The sequence below is a fragment of the Parasteatoda tepidariorum genome, chromosome 9 (genome assembly GCF_982258835.1).
Source record: "Parasteatoda tepidariorum strain Cologne lab strain chromosome 9, Ptep-v5.0, whole genome shotgun sequence".
NCBI lineage: Eukaryota > Metazoa > Arthropoda > Arachnida > Araneae > Theridiidae > Parasteatoda > Parasteatoda tepidariorum.
In genome coordinates this window covers 28,601,307-28,620,844 of record NC_141763.1, presented here as the reverse complement: position 1 = coordinate 28,620,844, position 19,538 = coordinate 28,601,307, and the positions used below count along the sequence as shown (strand labels likewise).

General features: G+C 29.7%; 1 protein-coding gene and 1 long non-coding RNA gene across 2 annotated transcripts; both read right to left on the bottom strand.

The window, feature by feature from the left end:
- Window positions 1-244: 244 nt before the first annotated feature.
- On the bottom strand, window positions 245-7,049 carry LOC122271448 (uncharacterized). The gene is made up of 2 exons (XR_006226379.3): window positions 6,921-7,049; window positions 245-1,733 (listed from the first exon to the last, which is right to left on the bottom strand). It is a non-coding gene; the product is annotated as an uncharacterized LOC122271448 (long non-coding RNA).
- A 1,611-nt stretch (window positions 7,050-8,660) lies between these two features.
- Window positions 8,661-17,742, bottom strand: LOC107456477 (uncharacterized). The gene is made up of 2 exons (XM_016074350.5): window positions 13,775-17,742; window positions 8,661-9,245 (listed from the first exon to the last, which is right to left on the bottom strand). The coding sequence occupies exons 1-2, from the start codon at window positions 17,608-17,610 to the stop codon at window positions 9,242-9,244; spliced, it is 3,840 nt and encodes a 1,279-aa protein (XP_015929836.3). The 5' UTR covers window positions 17,611-17,742; the 3' UTR covers window positions 8,661-9,241.
- Window positions 17,743-19,538: the final 1,796 nt, after the last annotated feature.

The window sequence follows — 19,538 nt, the reverse complement described above, 5'->3', positions numbered from 1 at the left end:
TAATTTTATATATTATTAATATAACATACATTATTACCTAACTCTCAGTTAGTATTAAAATATTTTATTTTTATTGTTTTAGCATTATAAATAAACTAAACTAAGTATGTAATTTCAAAGCAAACGATTCTTTTCCTTTGCTTTCTTTAAACAGAAATACATCAAATACTTTTAATATATTTCTGCCCGAGTTCCATACAATAAAATATACGATTTAAGCTTTTGTTTGATAAAACTAAAGAAATTTTGATGAATTATTTCCCAGGATAATAAGAAAGTGTACTGTTTTTCAGGTACAAGTTATTGTCAATATTCTAATTAAAAAAATTTTGTCATGATATTTCCAAGTACAATTTGCTGTTTCTGCATCTTTGTTGAACAAATTATTATATTACATATATTAAAGACAACAAAATAAAAAAAACTGACAAAAAATACCACTGGGGTACCTCGGGGTTGTGGAGCCCGTGTTTACCTGAAAAAGGTAAACCCCCTGAGGAGTGGATTAGCCTATGACTGTACTCAGACTAAAATACACTGCATGTTAAATGGTTCAAAAATAATTTGACTATTAAGCAGCGCTATTTAGAATGATGAAAAGTTCTAATTTTGCTAACAGCTATAAGCTGATGGTATGAACTTCTTTCATCAAGCATTAGGTTATGAGCAGCTTTGTGTTTTTATTAAACTGTTCAACATAGGGTATGTAAAAATTGTGTTGGAGAGCAAAAAAGTATTTTTTCTTCAAAAAATGAGTTTTCTTCAAGTCAGAGGTTCCTAAATTGCTCCTAATTAAAATATGGTGCATTGTAAATAATAAAAAAATTCGAAAAAAAAAACTGGACCTGATAAAATAAAATTACTTTCTTACACAAGCACTTTAATTTCCCATTTATATTGATCTGAATGTCCCTAGAGGCTCAACCAAGAGAACTAATGGGACCAATGACCAAATACAATAGCATGCGCACATTAAAAAAATGCTACCTCTTTTTTTAAAAAAAGCAAACATTTCTCCTGCTATACATAAAATAATTTGTGCTCATTGCAGTTATACATGACAAAACTCTGCACTTTTTTCTACATATTACTTAGCACAAGCTCTGTATTTTTCTATAATTTCTTCTTTCAGGAAATAGAGGTGCATTTAATATTTTATCATGAATTGTATTCAATGTAGAATTCATTGGCACACACAAGAGCAAGATTTTGTCTTTAATATATTACATAAAGGCAACAAAACTGACAAAAAAATATCACTGGGGTACCTCGGGGTTGTGGAGCCCGTGTTTACCTGAAAAAGGTAAACCCCCTGAGGAGTGGATTAGCTTATAACTGTATTCAGACTGCAATACACTGCATGTTAAATGGTTCAAAAATAATTTGACTATTAAGCAGCGCTATTTAGAGTGATAATGAAAAGTTCTAATTTTGTTAACAGCTATAAGCTGATTGTATGAACTTCTTTCATCAAGCATTAGGTTATGAAAATTTTAGTGTTTTTATTAAACTGTTCAACATAGGGCATGTAAAAATTTTGTTCAAGAGCAATAAAAAAAATTTTCCTTCAAAAAATTAGCTTTCTTCAAGTCAGAGGTTCCTAAATTGCTCCGCTTCCACTATCAGCTCTTATTATTCTTTCCATTAAATGTATTTACGACAACAGATCTATGAAAAAATCTTTGGAAAGGATGGTTATTCCTTCTTTCACTTGCAAAAATTAAAAGTTGAACCTAAAATAAAAAAGTTTATAACTATTAATGATGACATAATACTTACATGCACTTAAAACATATAAAACTAATATTATAGAAAAATAAGTAATGCACACAGGTAAAATTATATAAAATGCCTTTTAGCCCTTAAGAAAGCTTTTTTATCCTTTAGAATATTTCTGGGTAAAGAAGGTAGCTAGTTTTTCCTCCTCCCTTTTTTTACTTTTTGTTGTTTTCTTTTAAGTCGCCTACCGTCCAGCCACCATGACAGGACGGCTGAGGGACAGGGTTTCTTCAAATTGCGAGCTGTGTATCAATCCAATCTGATTGCAGCATTAACGGAAAAATCTGTTGACCACAGCCTAACACAAGAGATTTTGGACAAATTATAGTTAAAGACTACAGGTCTGGTCTATAGCAAAATAAGGGAAGAGTGCCCTAGAGCAGATTTATGACACTGTGCTTGTACCATCTGTCAAACTTCGCGAAGATTTGACAGTCAAAGTTGGCAATGTTACAGTTACCATAAAAAAGAATAGGACTAAACAAGCTATAAAACTAAAATTTAGACAAATAAATGATAACCAAACTAATCAAAAGCCTCTTGGGGTAGCAGGTTGGCTACTCAACAATCATTACGAAATGTTCACCAAACCTAGTATGGACACTGAACTATTAAGCACTTCCTCAGTAGATAGTTGTTAATCCAAGGATTGAATCGGTAGTGTCACATGATCAGAGACAAAACCCATCGAAAAGTGTCAAAAACAAACATACAGCAAATTTCTTTATTGTCATTGGTGATATTTTATTAGAAGGCAAGTAATATAGCTGTTTAAATAATGTATAAGATGCATTATATTTACTAATTCAGTTTATATCACAGATTTAAAAAAAATAACTATCAGTTTTAAATTTTTCATCAATCTAAATATTGATTCTAATTTTTTTTATGCTAACATAGAATTAGATTTTTAGTTTAAGTAAAACTCAAGTGGTTGCTAATAACTGTCTGTTCTTAACTTGTTGAATTCTTAGTGATTCACAATAGTTGTCTTAAATAATGCATATATTAACAAACATGAACATTACCTATGTATCATAATCTTAATATATACCTTGGTAAGTAAATTAGGATTGTTACAAAATCTATAAGTGTTTGCTTAATCCACTACTGTAATATTTTTTTTTTCAATCAATCAATTCAATTGTTTAGTTATTATCAATATTTAGCTCAGTTATTAGAATGTCCTAATACAACAGTGATCCTGCAAGACTTAGGAAACTATAGCTCCTTTGGACCCAGGAATTCAAAATCTCTGAATCCTTTATTGAAGCAGGTCCGAATATAAAATTATATATATCTCTTCTTTAAAGATATAGGTACAGGATATATTTGAGATTAGAAAATTAGGTCAATTTGAAATTGATTTGAAAATAATTCAACTAAAAAAACACTTAGCTAAGAGTAAGATTAAACAAATATTACTAAAAATTCAACAATATTTTGTTACTCATATGTAAAAGAATTTGAAAAATGAACAAATAATACTAGGTTGCTTTAGTATAACTTAATATGAAATTAATGTTCTCCCACAAATATAATCAAATAGTAAATTGTTTCCAATAAATTTTGGTTATCATTTATTTCTAATGAAAATACTATTAGTAAGTTGCAACAGATTTTGAGTGAAAATTACAAATTTAATTGTAGCAACTGTTTTATCTGTTAAATTCTGAGTTAACTCATTTTATGAAATCTGTAGGGAAGAAATAAGATTTACCTTCATTTTTTCATTTTATTTTCATTTAATTTACCTTTATTTTTTTCATTTAATTTTCAATGGCAGCACTCAGTGCTGAAATAATAAAAATTGTTTTACATTTTCCCCCATACTTCATTCTTAGCATTAGCATGCATAATTTTTATCTATATTTTCAAACTACAGAAAAACTATGCAGTCCATACAATTTATTACTAAAAAGAAATATATGCTAAATAGATTAAAATTTATTGATTGAAAAAAATTTTTTTTGAAAAAATTCTGTAATATTTTCAGATTAAAAAATAAATGAATAAAAATTAATGAATATTAACTCTGGACGGTGTTAAAATCTTGATACATTGTGATGTATCGTTACACTAATATTTTACTTTTGGAATTATGCATTTTCAAATTCTTGCACTTTTAGATTGATTAATTGAAGCAATTATACTCTCTTAATTAACTTAATACTATAATTAACTCAGGAACAGGAATTATTAATATATCATGAAATGCAGATTCAAGCTCAAAAATATATGTTTAAAAACATCGCCAGGTATATCTGAAACTTTAAGCCAGTAGCCAAAGGCAGGTAGACCCCAACTACTTAGTGTAGTCACTTTTTCCTAAAACCCAATGAGTCGGTGATAATATAAATAGGTCCTTTTCATTTTATAGCCACTTTTTGTAAACTTATTTTTCTGGTTGGATTAAAATATATATATATTTTTCAAAAATTATAATAGAAATAATCAAAACCTATAAAAAGTTCATTCAATAATAAAAATACTACATGACAAAATTTGGATTAACATACTAACTTCAAAGAATTTTATTTTAAAATATTTGGTGACAGTAAAATATATTTAACAGACACATAACAACTTTAAAATATGTCAATTGTTTAAAAACTCCCCTCTCAAGTGAATTCTTCCACCACAAATTAATGGATTCTAAACGATCAAAATTTTAAATGGAGACATCAGACATCCTATTGAAAATTATGTTATCATTTAACAATTATAAAAAAAAAAAATAATAATAAAAAAACTGATTGGAAAATGTGATAAATAATAATTTAAGTCACCACTCACAATCAGCTGAATTAAGCAGCTGAAAATTGTCTAACCGGAAGTCGTGAAGGTATGGAGCACAAGACTTTATTTTTGTGTACATTTGTATTTTATACTATTACTATAGTATCCATACATTAATTTAAATTTCAACTTAACATGCAATTAAAAATTTAATATTAAAATGTTATATCTGTGATGCATGCAGTTTTCTTGTTTGTAATAAGCACAAAAAATCTTATATTTTAGCATTAATTAATATCATTAGTTAATTTTATTCAATTAACAACATTTGTAATATCCTAATAAATATAATGATCATAAATTTTTTCAACAATTTGAATTTAGACAAATTTGAAGAACATGAAGAAAAAAAAAAAATTGGTAAAGGTTTGTTTTATTACTGATGATCAAATAATAAATAAACAATGGTTATTTCTTTAACACTGCAATGAAGTTTTAGGTAAACAAAGTTTCACTGATAGATTATTGGCTGATCGAAAAGTACCTGATGCTTGAAATATTAGTGCATGTATTGCATGGAAAAAAAGATGTTCAAATGCACAACTTTCTAAGATTACAAAAATATTATACAAAAACTAAACTTTTTGCTTTCATCTTTTTACATGACAAGAAAACTTCTTTTTCGTATAATGGTATAAACGTTGTGGGGAAAAAATACTAGCTGCCTTCTCAATATTTCAAAATAAATTAATACGATATCAAGCTCTGTACAATGTAATGAAAACTACAATCATTCAGACTTTTACATCTGACTTTGCCAAATCCATTATTAAATGAGATTTCAATTGGATTTATTATCTCAATATTGTAAATTAATTCCATCAGGTTATGACAACTGGGTACTTTTCCAACCCCCTTTTTTGTTACTTTTAAGTCCCTTAAAAAAATATTTAAAAATAATTTCAGAACTGCCACCAGGGGTCTGTCTAGGTTTTTCTGAGAGGTACCTATTTTGTGAAAATTTAGACCTAATTTGTGAAAATTAAAAATTATATCAAAAAAAATCAACACAAAAATATGGATTTATCCTTTCTTACGGGATACAAAAATAAAATTTTTTAAGACTGAGTATTTTGTGAAATTACCGTTTTTCCTAAAGTTGAATTTGTGAAGGTACCGCTAAAAGGTAATAAATTTGATCTGGACAGACCCTTGGCAACAGAAAGATTCAATAAGTAGTATATAAGTTTTACACAGATTTTTTTTATAAAAAATATGCAAGCATTCATTACTATTATTCAGATCAAAATAAATTCAGTAATAAATACTAGCCAGTAACATGATTTTAGTTAGACTAATAAAATCTCACAGAATATGCAAGTATTTATTATTTATTTAGAAAATGGAAAATAAACATATATCATAATAACTGATATGCATGATTTATTAATTAATAATTTATTTTAATCTACTTAACTAGGTATTCAACATTAATGTTGTTGGTGATATTGTATTGCATGCATATCATGTTATTCTAGCATTTGGTTAGGAAGGATGCTGCATAAAATTAATTAGCCTGAATCTATGAAGTGTGACTGATAGTAATAAATACAAGCTCGTAAGCCTTTATATTATAAGCTTATAAACCTTTTGTAAAAATATTTCCCTGATAGAAAAATTTTTAAGTTTTATTAGTTTAAAAAAAAACCCTGACCTTAATAACCTACTCAGATAAAAAGCATTGTTATAAATACTTTTTTTAAAAAAATTGCAAAAATAGTACAATTTTACAGCTCTACTATTCAAACAGATAAATACTACACAGCAGTTAATTAGCAAAAAATAATAACTAGATGTAAAATATAAAAAATATATCTAAAACTTGTTATCCATGTGTTATTCCTGAAAACGGTATAAAACGATCGAAAAAGTAACAAAAAGATAACTTTAGCTTAAATAAATATAATAACATAAACAATGTTCAAAAATTCGAGAAATAAAAATCATTCTTTTTATTATATTATTAGGTAAGCAAGAACTAGAAATAAGGATAATATCAAACATAAAGTTAGAATATTTTAATTATTATTTTTGCATTCTATGAATATTTCATGAATTAAATTAAAGAAAACCCGATCGGATCAGATAAAATTGTGACTACTTAGCATGCAATTGCTACAATCAGAATGCGAAAAGTAGCAATTATGACTCACCATTCAAGTAAATAATGAAGATAAATTTGTTTTGTTCCATGCTTAGTTAATAAACTTGGACGATAACACACACTTCAAAGAAAACTTGTTAAGCTAAGCATGGGACGTAAGAAGATTTTTTATATTGCTTGAAGCTTTAAGAATATTAAACATAAATTTCATTAAAATCAAATTCCAAAGAATGCTTACCATACAATTTGATGAGCAACAAAATCCATACCACTAATGAGAAAGTTTCCGGCTAGTAACTTTTCTATGAGATAAAGCCGGAATCGAGAACGCGTTTAAAATCACGTGGTTGAACACATGCACCCTCTAACGGCAAATGAATGAGGCTGTGTAAAAAGTCAAAAACTTTTCGCAGTAGGTCAATCATAATGCATACTAGTGTTCACAGCGCCCTATTATAAATGGAATTTTAACAACTGCGGTATCTTAACTAAAATAATAATGTTTGTTCAAAAAATATAAAAAGTGTTGTTTTTAAATTCAGTTAAAATTTTAAAAAAAAAATTTTTTGCATTAAACTAAAACTTTTGTTCGATAATTTAATATAAGTTTCGTTATCTTAATTTTAAAAAAAATTTAAAAATTCTATTTTACCAGCAAACTAAAAATTAAAAAGTATTTACAAAAATTTCCACACAAGATTTTCATGCTGTTGTCGACCATTTGCATGTTAAATAGTTAATTACAGCTGTTTTTCAGTATTGTTGACCATGTTATGAACATAAGGTTTGCTACATATATGGAATGAAGAATGTGGAGCACAATTTAGAGGCAAAAATTTATGTAACTGAAGCTATTCTCAGATTCGGCTGAGCTTATAAGGAGGATGCTTGGAAAGTTCGTTAATTTTATTAAATTTAAAATATTTAGTTACAATTATCTAGAAATCTCGATAATAAAAAGAAGAAAATTTTTTGAAAAGACAATCGCTTGTTGGCCTAATGAATCAGTAATAGGTTACCTAAACATATTTCTGCGGTTACAGACATATTTCTGGGGGGGGGGCAGATTTAAAATCGAAAGCTATGTAATAATACATTTTATTTTTGCCGAAATTGTGGCTCTGACATATTATGAAACTCGTTCGTTTCAGCGTAAACTGACACCACAGATGCTTGACTTGGACTTTTTTAAATAAGAATGATACTTGACAAAAAATTATAACAATTGTAGTTTCCCTTCCTATTTCTCCTCCTTCTTCCGATTCTGGGGCCCGGATGTCCCTTATCACTTTTTTTATTCTAGAAAACATAAGAAAAAGAATGAGACGAATAACAATACTTAATCACAAAGTTGTACACTGAAATTAGTGAGCTTAAGATTAACTGTTGCAAGTAAACCCATTGCTTAATACTTTTTAGCAAATTACATTTTGTTAGCCCATGATTTAAAACCTTGGGAAATTTTTATTTTTTTAAAAAAAGATATTTTAAAGGACGAATTAAAAGACCAACCTTTTTGAACAAGCAATACACTATAAAAGAATTCGAATCAAATTACGGTATAAGGTATCGGTACAACATTCGTATAATCCATTTTATGCGTAAAATCAGTCTTTTCCATAGAATATTATATCATAATTTTTACAGTAATATTGATTGAATTAGAGTGATTCAGTGATTTTACGATAATCATTACTGTAAAAATTACGGTATATCGGATTTTTTGTTCCGTAGCATGTTCCTGTAAAAATGAATTTTACGGTAAAAAACACCGACACTCAGGGTGCCGATATTTTTTAACGTAATTAGATCTGGAATCTTTTGACCATGTAGCTCACAATTAAGTTAATAACTTTAGCAGTTAGTTAGGAAGTTAGTGGCTTTTCAATTGAAGTTAGTCAGTTCCAAATGTTTTCCTCAATTTCGATAAAATTATTTGAATCCTTTGTTGTGTAAGACAGAAAGATTAATACAACGATAATTTTCATTTAGATTTTATTTAAACATGAAACAAAAATTACACAATTTATGCAACAAGTAAAAAGTGGTAAATAGAAATTAAACAATGGCATTAAAGAACAATTGTCCATGAACATTCTCACCAGGTCAACAAACTATTTATCATCAAAAAAATAACGAAAATTTAAAATTATAATATAAACTGTAAAAATTTGTACATTGTTAATACTTTTGTATTTAGACATGATTTACATATTTTGTAGACAGATAAAATAGATAAAATGGCTTCTCAAGGAATTCTCTGTAATCAACAATTCTCTATGATCATGCTTAAGATGTGCGTAAAATTTTAAACATCAAAGTGATAAAAAACAATCCAAAATTACAAATAGTGAAATATCATTTATATCTTTTAACAGTTTACTTTCTTGGCAATTTTTACTTTCAGTAATAACAAAGATATCTCATTGACTTATCTATTAAATTATAATTTTTTTTAATCACAAAATACACTTGAAAAATAATTTAAAAACTTTTCTGTTTTTGAAGAAACGTTCACCAGTCCTTAGAAAATTTCACAGTTGATGAAGCATTTTTATTCTATCTAGAATAACAATAAATAACAAATTTAAAAAAAATAAGATTAACAGTTTATTAGGGAGCTTTGCCAAAACTTACTTTATAGAGAGAAAGCCATGGCACGGTTTAATTTAGTAGTCAGTCCTAACGAACTTCAACTGTGCATTGGTCCCGCAGTGGACTGATCGTTAAGGCACGGTTCCCAGCAGATCACCGAAGTCAAGCATCACTGGCTGCTGTCAGTGTGCGGGTGGGTGACCCACTTGGATCAGTCTGCGTAGGGACCGAGGGAGTGCGGTATTGGTCCTCGTTAAACTGTGCTACCGTAAAGTGCTCGACTTCGCGTGCAGGTCGTTGGGCTACCGAAGCGGAGGTGCCATCCCCTCTGCAGAGGATCAAAATTGTGATGGCATGTCTTCGGATCATCCTCAGGGATGTTTCCCAGACCGTCGCCAATAGCCCATTGTGCAGCTCTAGTGCGAGGTAAATGAATTACAACAACAACAACATCAACTGTGCATTGGGAAGAAAATGAGAAAAGTGTTACAACCCTCGGACTACTAACTTCGCAGGGGAAGAAAAATAAGATAGATGTCACAACGTTCGGACTACTAAAGGATCGGATTTCTCGTTTAAGGCAACCCGTGTGGAGGCCTTCTCTCTTCTAAGAGGTGTTGGCTTTGCCCCTTGCTTGCATCGTTCACGAATGCTACGAGCACTTGCTAATTCTTAATGAAGTACGGATTTTTCTTAACGATGATTCAATTGAAACCCCCCCCCCCCCCCAAAAAAAAATTATTACCACAAATATCCTTTAACATATTTACTTCGATTGATATACAATTTAAATCTAATCATTCCGTTCAGTTATTAATGCAACTTTATCTACGATTTTGTTTGTGAAATTTCTTTTTAACCCTTAGTTACTAAACTCATGAAATATTTTTCGCTCAAGAGATTATTTAGCAATAGTGTGAAAACTTGAATTCTAATAATGTTTAGAATGGAAAGTAAAGCTTGTAATAAAAATAAATATAACTTTTTTCTTCTGTTTCACAATGTTAAAAGTTTTATAAGTTTAGATACCGATTTAAATAAGTTAATCGTACAATGTTGCACAATAACGTAATGTCATAAGATTATATTACAAGAAAATAATATAATAAATAAGAAGAAGTCCTTAATAACAAAACAATCAGAGTCAAAAACTTAATACTTGCAGAGAAAGGATAAATAAAGGATTAAAGGTAAATTTTAAATTAGGGAAAAAGTAAAATTAAACAGGCAAGCAATATCTTTATAACTTTTACTAATTTAATGCTGATGACAAGCGTAGAAACTTTAATCTTGATGTGAGAAACCAAGATCATACCATGTAATTTTTTGGAAATAGAAATAGGTTATATGCCATTATGGTTCTTATGTAATAGAATGGTTATGTAATAAAATGGTATGTATAAGGAGAAAATTATTTAGATACCAGGTGCTTGAAACTTTCAATTAAAACTTTTCATACTATCTTGATAAAAAGAATTGAGTAAACTGTAAAACTGGCAAATATTTTAGCAATAATAGGTAGGTACTTTATTTACGTCGTAATAGAGCTGCACAATGGGCTATTGGCGATGATCTGAGGATGATCCGAAGACATGGCATCACATTGTGAGGCCACTTCCTCAATTTAAACATACATTTGAAGGGGAAGGAAATTTGAAAACTAAAACAAAAACTAATTTGAAAATTAAAACTAAATTAGATTAAAACTCTTATGATTAGATGAAATCATTGTTAAAGCAGGACCTCTTTGAGAGTGATGTATGTGCCGTTGTTTTCGAAAGTGGAATAAGTCAATTTCGAAAGTTGAATGTACCCAAGGTTTTTTCGAGTTAATATTTAAATAAATTTAAAAATTATGACAAAAAAAATTGGTGAAACTTTTTGCACCATAATTTAATGAAATATTAAAATGCAACAATGATTATTAAAATCGTAAAAAAAAATAAGTAAATGAATTTTTAGCTTTATATGAATTTATTCCACTTTCAAAAATAACAGTTCATATAATTATATCTTTCTAATAAGCAGTTATTAAAGCTTATCCTACCAATCTAATCTTCGTTTATTTTGTTCTTCAGCGGTGTTTCGATCTCATTAAAACACTCCTTAAAAAGTTTTTTTCCGTATATTTGTAACTTATTTTCGGAGGGGGGAGGGATTTAGTTCGTACCCCATGGTCTACTCTTGTTTGTCTATGTCACTATAACTAAGTAGACATTTAAGCAAAAGAATTATTTAAGGAGAGAAAGTCTTTTTTAGTGCCTTACTTAGTGTGTCTCGATTCTAGGAGAAGAGAACAAATATTTATGTATAAAAAAACTAATAAAAAAGAGGAAGAAAATGAAAGAAGAAAAACGACGTGCAACCGATAATTCAGGTTTTTGCCGTGGTATATACGAATTATTTTAACTTTGCATGTACTAAGAATGAACAGTAATTGCGATGAAACAAAATATAAATGTAAAAGACGAGAGAAACGTATGTAAGAAATAAGAAAAATAATATTTAATTAAGCATTTTATTGAGCTGCAAAGTGACGTCTTGAATTTATGTGTGTATTATTAATTATACATATACTTAAAAGTTTTGCATATTAGTTATTTTCATCAAGATTTGTAAGTGACAAAATGTTTCCAATGTTTGTCACTAGGTATATTTTGGATATTTTTTAGAGGCATGGTTATAGAAATATATCATAACAAAGCTGTTAAAAGACTTAAATTGGGACAAAAAAATTAATATTTTTTTATTATTGATTTTTTTTAAGAGGTGATAAAATTTTTTAACTTGCTCTTGGTCTAACTATGGTTTCTCTACACAATGAAGAATTTGAGTAACTTCATGAATGCTTAAAAAATTTGCATAACGCATTGCCAAAACACGTTTTATAAGAAAATATAGCTTTATATATATTGACATTTTGAGCCATATTCATAATTAGAATAAGCATTCACTTCAGAAAATAAACAAATAAGAAATAACTGTCAACATGTTACGAGCGCGTCAAAAATAGGTTATAATTTTCAAGACTTGCCAGTCGTGTATGTAAAGAAACAAAAATGATTTGAAATAAAAACGTAATGTTGCCACCGAAAAAAAATGGAAAAATAAAGGTGGGAAACAAAACATGAAAAGCTGCAGAAGCCGTAAGAGACGAAAAATGATAAACAGAACAAGAAAAATCACAGTGATAGAGAGTCAAATCTGGGTAAAATGTATTTCCATGTGTTATGGAGAGTCAGAGGAACTAAAGTCGTAAAAAAAGAAATCTACATTCAAATGAATAAAACAAGATTATAAGACATCAAGATGAACTGATGTAACTAATGTGAAAATAATTTTAGAATTTTTGAAATTGAATTTATGCCTAAAATATTTGAATTTATGCTCAAGATAATGTGAAGCAATTGAACATTTCTCCAATTCTTGATAACGGACATATCTATTGTGTTCCTTAAATCTAAATTTTAAAGTGCATTTAGTTTGACCGATGTAGCCAAGTCGACCTTGAACGACTGTTATTTCTTATGTCGAACACTCCGACCGTTATTTATTATTTGTTTATTTCTGAAGTGAATGAAGTTTTCAATCTTACCACATCAGTTTCTAGAGATTATTTATTTAGCATAGCATTCATTATGAACATAGTTGTTAAGTTCTATTGTATATGACAACATGGGTTGAGAATAACAGTCTTAAAATCAATGATTAGTTGTCAGTTTTTGCATAGTTTTATGAGCTGAAACAACGTAATAGTGTATCTCTTTCACATAGCATCTCGCATATTCACGTAAGCATGCTCTGCACATGCCTTGCAAAACAATGGTTCCCAAATGGTGTTCAGCTGAACGGTTAGGTTCCGTGGAAAGGTCACAGTGGTTTAGAAAGTTAGAACAACGTTATTAGTTACGAACCCCTGTTATAAAATGTATGTCTAATTAATTTTTCATTTGTAATTTAATATTGATCTGATAATTATTCTTAACGTTTATTTCCGTCCTTTTCATTTTTATTTAAACGAAAACGGCTTTTTCGCTCATGCATTTTCAGTTTATGCATACAGTAAAATGATAGTATGACTTAGACTAGATCCCACTTTAGGCCTGTAAATTAAACTGTCTAACATCAAACCCAATTGTAACAGTAGTATTGTTAAAACTAAACGATAAACGTATTTAATTCTTCATTCTTTCCTCCAATATTTTCAAATTAATTCAAGAAATTTTAATTTAAATAATATTTTTAAAATAAATAATAGTTTTTAATTGGGTGATATTTTTTACATTTGCTAATGAAATTTCTTCTAAGAATTGAAGTTTCGCTAAAAGAAGGTCGGTCATTTTAGGTTCCGCTGTTGAAAAAAAAATTGGGAATCGTTACTGTAAAGAACTGAGATTGTTCTGTGATAACTGTACAAAGCAGAACATACGTTCGTGAACGTGCCTGGGATGCTACGTGAAAGTGTTAAATCTCTCTAATGTATAAAAATTAACTTACCTATCTACCGGTAGTAGTGCCACGTACTGTTTCCAACGAGGTGAGCTCTGAATTTGTTTCCTGAGCTGTGGTTCCTTTTCTGCTTTTTCTTTCTCGACAAAATCAATTAAATCTTTTAATTGGCATATCTTATATGTGCTCCACAGTTTCGTTAAGCCTGCTAAAGCTTCTCTGTCTTCTATCATTTCAACAACTGCATCTACTAAAGCGGTGGGTAAATCTTTTGGATCCAAACAGCCAGCTGCTATCTCTATGAATGGATTTCCATGAGATAAAATATCTCTAAGATAAGCGCCTGAAAATAAATTTGTTGCTTTCTCCCACAAATATCTCATCTGTTCATTGTTCAAAATGTTCATGCAGTCAAAAAGTAGAGTTTCAAGAGCAGCTCGCGTATCTCTTTCCCTTAAGTAGCGTTGGCAAATCAAGAGCTTGGCGTGTTTTTTCACGAAGCCACTTTTCCCTTTGCTCCACAGATAAGATATAAGTTTATCTTCGTCGATTAAAATTGTTTTCAATTTATCGATTCTGTTGATTAAAAAATGAATTTTTTGATTCATTACTCGTTGAATTTTTTTATTTAACCCTGGCTTGTACTTTAATTTCCAATGAATATATTTGTATTCCTTTTTCTTCAAAATTTCAGTTATATTGCACCCCTCTTCCATTATTTTTACATCTTTAACGTTTCTAAGACGTCTTAGAGCATTTTCAGGTTGACTCTTGTAGTTGTCCAAAATATAAATCCGCTCTCTATTTGTCATTACGATTAGAGATAGATTTTGCTTTAATGAACTTTCAGAGAGGCTTTCGATAGATTTCAAACATACTTCTTTGAGACGGTTTGAATTTTCTACATATTCAACAATCATTGAACGAATTGTTTCTTCTTCACTTAAAGAAAAAAAACTGGTTTTATGCATTTTCTCGTACATTTCCTTGATTAATTTACATTCGCAAAAGCGTGGCTCAAAACTATTTCCAAATGTATTCAAAATATTTACATGGATTTTGTGAAGAATATTTAGAATTCGCCCTTCCAAAGATAAAACAGAATCAAAATTTACAATACCATTCAAAAAACTTTTGAAGTTTTCAAAATTGTTTTGCAAATCAGCGTTTTCTATATTACTCACAATATATTCTAATAAATAGCTGAAAGCTTTTAACTGACCTTTGATTTTATTTTGAAGACCTTTAATTTTATCTTTGTTATCTTTCTCTTTATTGTTCTTTGTTTTCTCTGGATTTATAATAGTTTTCTTTAAAATGTTCTTCCTTTTCTCTAAATCGTTTTTCGTTTCTGCTGATTTGTTCTTCCTTTTCTCTGAATCGTTTTTCGTTTCTGCTGATTTGTTCTTCCATTCCTCTGAGTCGCTCTTCGTTTCCTCTGATTTGTTCCTTGTTTTCCCCGAACTGTATTTTGTTTCGAATGAATTGAATTCGCTTCTAATATCTTGTAAAGTTTTTCTAATGTCAACCATCATGTTTTCTATTAAAACTTTGAAATCCTCTTTATGTCTTAGAAATAGGGAATTCTGCTTTTGAGTTTTTGTGGACATAATACCTTTTAAATCCTTGATGATATTTTCTTTTATAGTTATCGTGGATATCATCCCTTTTAAATCCTTAACATTCCCTTTTCTAGTTTTCATGGAAATAATGGCTCTTTCGTAGTCAACGATAGCTTTTCCTAATCCGTTTTCAATCATTACCCCTTGAGAGTTAAAAAAATGACTGACTTGGATCGGTTGGAAAAATGTAAGCATTTCTTCTATCTCAGTGCGAAATTTTTCAAAATTCATTATATCGTGTTCGAATTCCATTCGCCCCAAAATAATGTTAGAACGATATTTAGACAAGCAATGATTTCGTATATTGCACAGTTGAGCCTCCAGACCCTTCGAAAAACAGGACAATAAAAGATACCTTACTGGACACTCGGTTACAGTCTCATTTGAAATAAGTTCACCCATAACTTGTAAGACACGTTCCACTATCAACATTTTCTTAACTGATGGGCTTTTAGTTGATAATCTTACTACTGACGTTAAATAATTTCGAATTCTATCCGTGATAAATTCGTTTGCCACTTTTGGAAGATCAGTTAGGCTTTCCCTAAGGATGTCCGAAGATTTGTTCAAATCAGTTTGTTGAAGATCGTTCAATTCCAAAATCAATTTGTTAGCACTTTGCAAGAAACTTTCTCGATAACAAAAAGGAACAAAGCGGTGAAAGTTCAATTTTTTCTCGCATCTTTCTTTTGTGAGTTTACAGTTTTTGCAATCGATGCCGTGTTTCAAAAAAGGGAAAAACTTGTTGCTTAAGACTAGTAATAACAGAGAGGAAGCAGCGTCCTTAAAAACATCAACATCCACACTAGTCTTCATAAACGAAAGCGATAAGAAGTTATCAAAAAATAAAAAGGCAAAGAAAACATCTAAAAAATTGTAGTAGTCATTAAAATGCAAATAATCTTCAAATTTTTGGTCTTGTTCTTTAGACAATCGCGCATTTGATTCAGAGTGATTGTAATAGAAGTTATTACAATATTTCTGAAGTATAGATATCATTATTTGTTGAGTTTTAACATTTCCTTCTAAATCATTTTCAGTTATTTTCATGATATCTTCGACAATCTGTATTTGAAATTTATTGAAGTAGAAAATTTGCTTGTAAAATGCTAAAGAGGTGAATTTTTTATTCCCATGCTTCAAAAAGGAATTAGACCTTAAGATATCATTTTTGAATGTCTTACTTATGTTCTTAAGAGCGTTCAAAATAGCCGGTTGAGGTTTTCTAACACTGCACTCTGATAAGTGCGAATTATTTGAAGCATGATTGTACAGTAAGATAAAGTAGTCATTATCAGGCAGTAAGCAACAGTAGTAAAAAGCAGATAAACCTTTTTCATCAGTTTTTAACGGATCCGTATTAAAGCCAGCTTCATTTAACTTCATTGCGATGTAAGGAAACTCAAAAATCGCAGGCATAATACGTACAAACGAACTTTGCAACAGAGAGATCAAAAAGTTTTCGCTGTAGGAAACTTCCTTTCGAATCATTTCAACAAGTTCATCTGTAATGTTATCAGTTTTAAAAATCAAATATTTATTACAGGACGCTTTTTTGCGAATAGTTTCCAGAAGATCATTTGAAATGTTAACTGTTTTAAAAATTGAATTCCAAGCTTCTCGTCTAAGCGAAAAAGCGTGCTCGATGCTTATCCCAAACCCGAAATTATTTTGGAAATAATAGCATTCATCAGGGGCTTTTGTTTTGAGAATGCTTAGAAATATATATAACTTCCTTGGGGCAGGCCAAGTTGAATTGTTATCAACAAAACGAAAATATTCAAAACTACTGGAGTTATTTTCGTTAGTTTTGAAAAGAAATATTGAACATTTTAGCATATTAGAAGCAGCTTTTAATATATTCGAATAGTTTGACTCACCGATATCATCTGGATTCTCTAAGAAGGGAGTGAGCTTTTTTCTAAATGTGTCCAAAATGAAAGGTAAAATATCAAGTTTGAAGACAGGCTGCTTGCAGTTTCTAAAGGGATTGTGACTTAAGATAGCTCTTTCGGTTTTTTTAACCTTCTTTTTGTTTTCTTCCTTTTTCCGCTCTTCGTCAAACAATAAATTAATCCGGTGTTTTGTTTGCTGACAAAGTTCGCTTCGGGAAGAAGAAATAAAATATGCTGTCATGATGGTATTCAGGAAGCCATCTTTTTCGGATGTAAAAATTTTCCACAGCTGATTGGGTAAGCCGTTTGCACATGGTTCGCCGTGTGTATAAGTTGACAAATACAGAATTTCTGGATAGGTATTCATTTTATCATGTTACCGACTGCTCTGTTATTAGATTGAACTAACGAAGAACGATAGAATCCTTATCTAGAAGTTGCAATCCATATTTTTAGATACGCTATGCTTATCGGAAATGTTATCAGTTCAAAGTGAAACCACGTTTTTTTAAAGGAAGAAACAAGAAGCTCGGATGAAGTGATCAATGCGTAAGAGTAAGCAACTGATTCAAATAAAATAAAATTAAAATTGATCTTTATACTTTATACACACAAATTATAAAAGCTATTTGAATAACAACTTGAAGTCATAGAAATTTAAATTTTTCCTAGGTATTATTTTATAGAAAAAATAAGAAAAATCTTAGCAAATGTTGAATAAAGATTGTATAGTTTAAAAAAATATCTTGGATTTTTTGAAATATAAAGGTAATTGTTAAAATAATCTTAAAACTCATTTTTAAGTTATTTTGTTTCGGAAACTTTGTCAATAGCTAGCGGAAATACTAAAACTATTAAAAAATACTACGATTTAAAAATTTTATCTTTATTTATGACTTTTTAATAAATATTATAAATAACATAATGTTGAAAAACAGACCATTGACCTAAAGAAGAATTTTTTTTTTTTTTTTTTTTTTTTGAAATACTGAAAAGAATTTCCTCGTCTACTTCCTCGTTGAACGATGCCAGCGAATCCCGAATTTATAATTAACTCTCTTTTCCATAGAACAATCTATTTTCACATTCACATTCAATTCGGTGACACTGCGAAAAGGCAGCTCTCACCAATCATGTCACTGTTAAACTTATTTTCTTTTTTTCTATTAAATGTTAAGTTTGATTATTAAATTATTGTCGTTATGTCCTCTTATGCTCCACAAACTCCTACATGTATATTTATACAAAAAATTTTGTTAACTGTTAGATTTGTAGATCTGATTTTAGCGCAGGTTTATTTTATTTTACTTTATATTATCGATAAGTTCGTTTTTTTTTGTTTTTTTATTCATCTTAAACTCATTTAGAACTATATCTTTTTTTAAATTATTTACAGGCATAGACGCATTATAAAAACTTATTTTTTTCTTAGGATAATTATGTTCCGCAGTGAACTGATCGTTAAGACACGGTTCCCAACAGATCACCGAAGTCAAGCATCACTCACTGGCTACGGTCAGTGTGTGGGTGGGTGACCACTTGGATCAGTCTGCGTAGGAACCGAGGGTGAGCGGTATTAGTCCTCGTTAAACTGTTCTACCGTAAAGTGCTCGACTTCACGTGCAGGTCGTCGGGCTACCGAAGCGGGGGTGCCATCCCCTCTGCAGAGAATCAAAATTGTGATGGCATGTCTTCGGATCATTCTCAGAGGTGTTTTCCAGACCGTCGCCAATAACCCATCGTGCAGCTCTAGTGCGACGTAAATTAACTACAGCAACTTAGGAAAATTATTCTTTATTTTGAAACTCTTTCACGGTCGTAAAGGAATGTGCCTGATGAAAATCTTGCTTCAATCAAGTTTTTTTAATTATTTTTCAATTATATATATACATATAGTATCCGTGAGACTGTTTGTTTTATAATTAAAATATAACAAAATATATTTTTGCTTGTAATTAGAGCATCAGAAAAATATTATATCTAAAAAGGACACCAGATATCTACTTAAAAGTGTTGACATAGAAGATGGCAGGTTAGCATTAACAGTTCATCAGTACTAGAACCTAGTTTATCGATTGATTCCTCGGCAAGGTCGTTAATTTATTGAAAATGCATACATACCGAAGAATTCATATTTAAAGCTTTTTTTTTAGCTATTTCTATGAAAGCTACCTATACGTAGAAGTTGAAAATGCTTGCATAAAAATGAATTTGATGCAATTTTATACCTCGCAACTGATGATAAATGAATACTTTGCAACTTAAATTAAATATTGGAGAACATATTCTGTATGG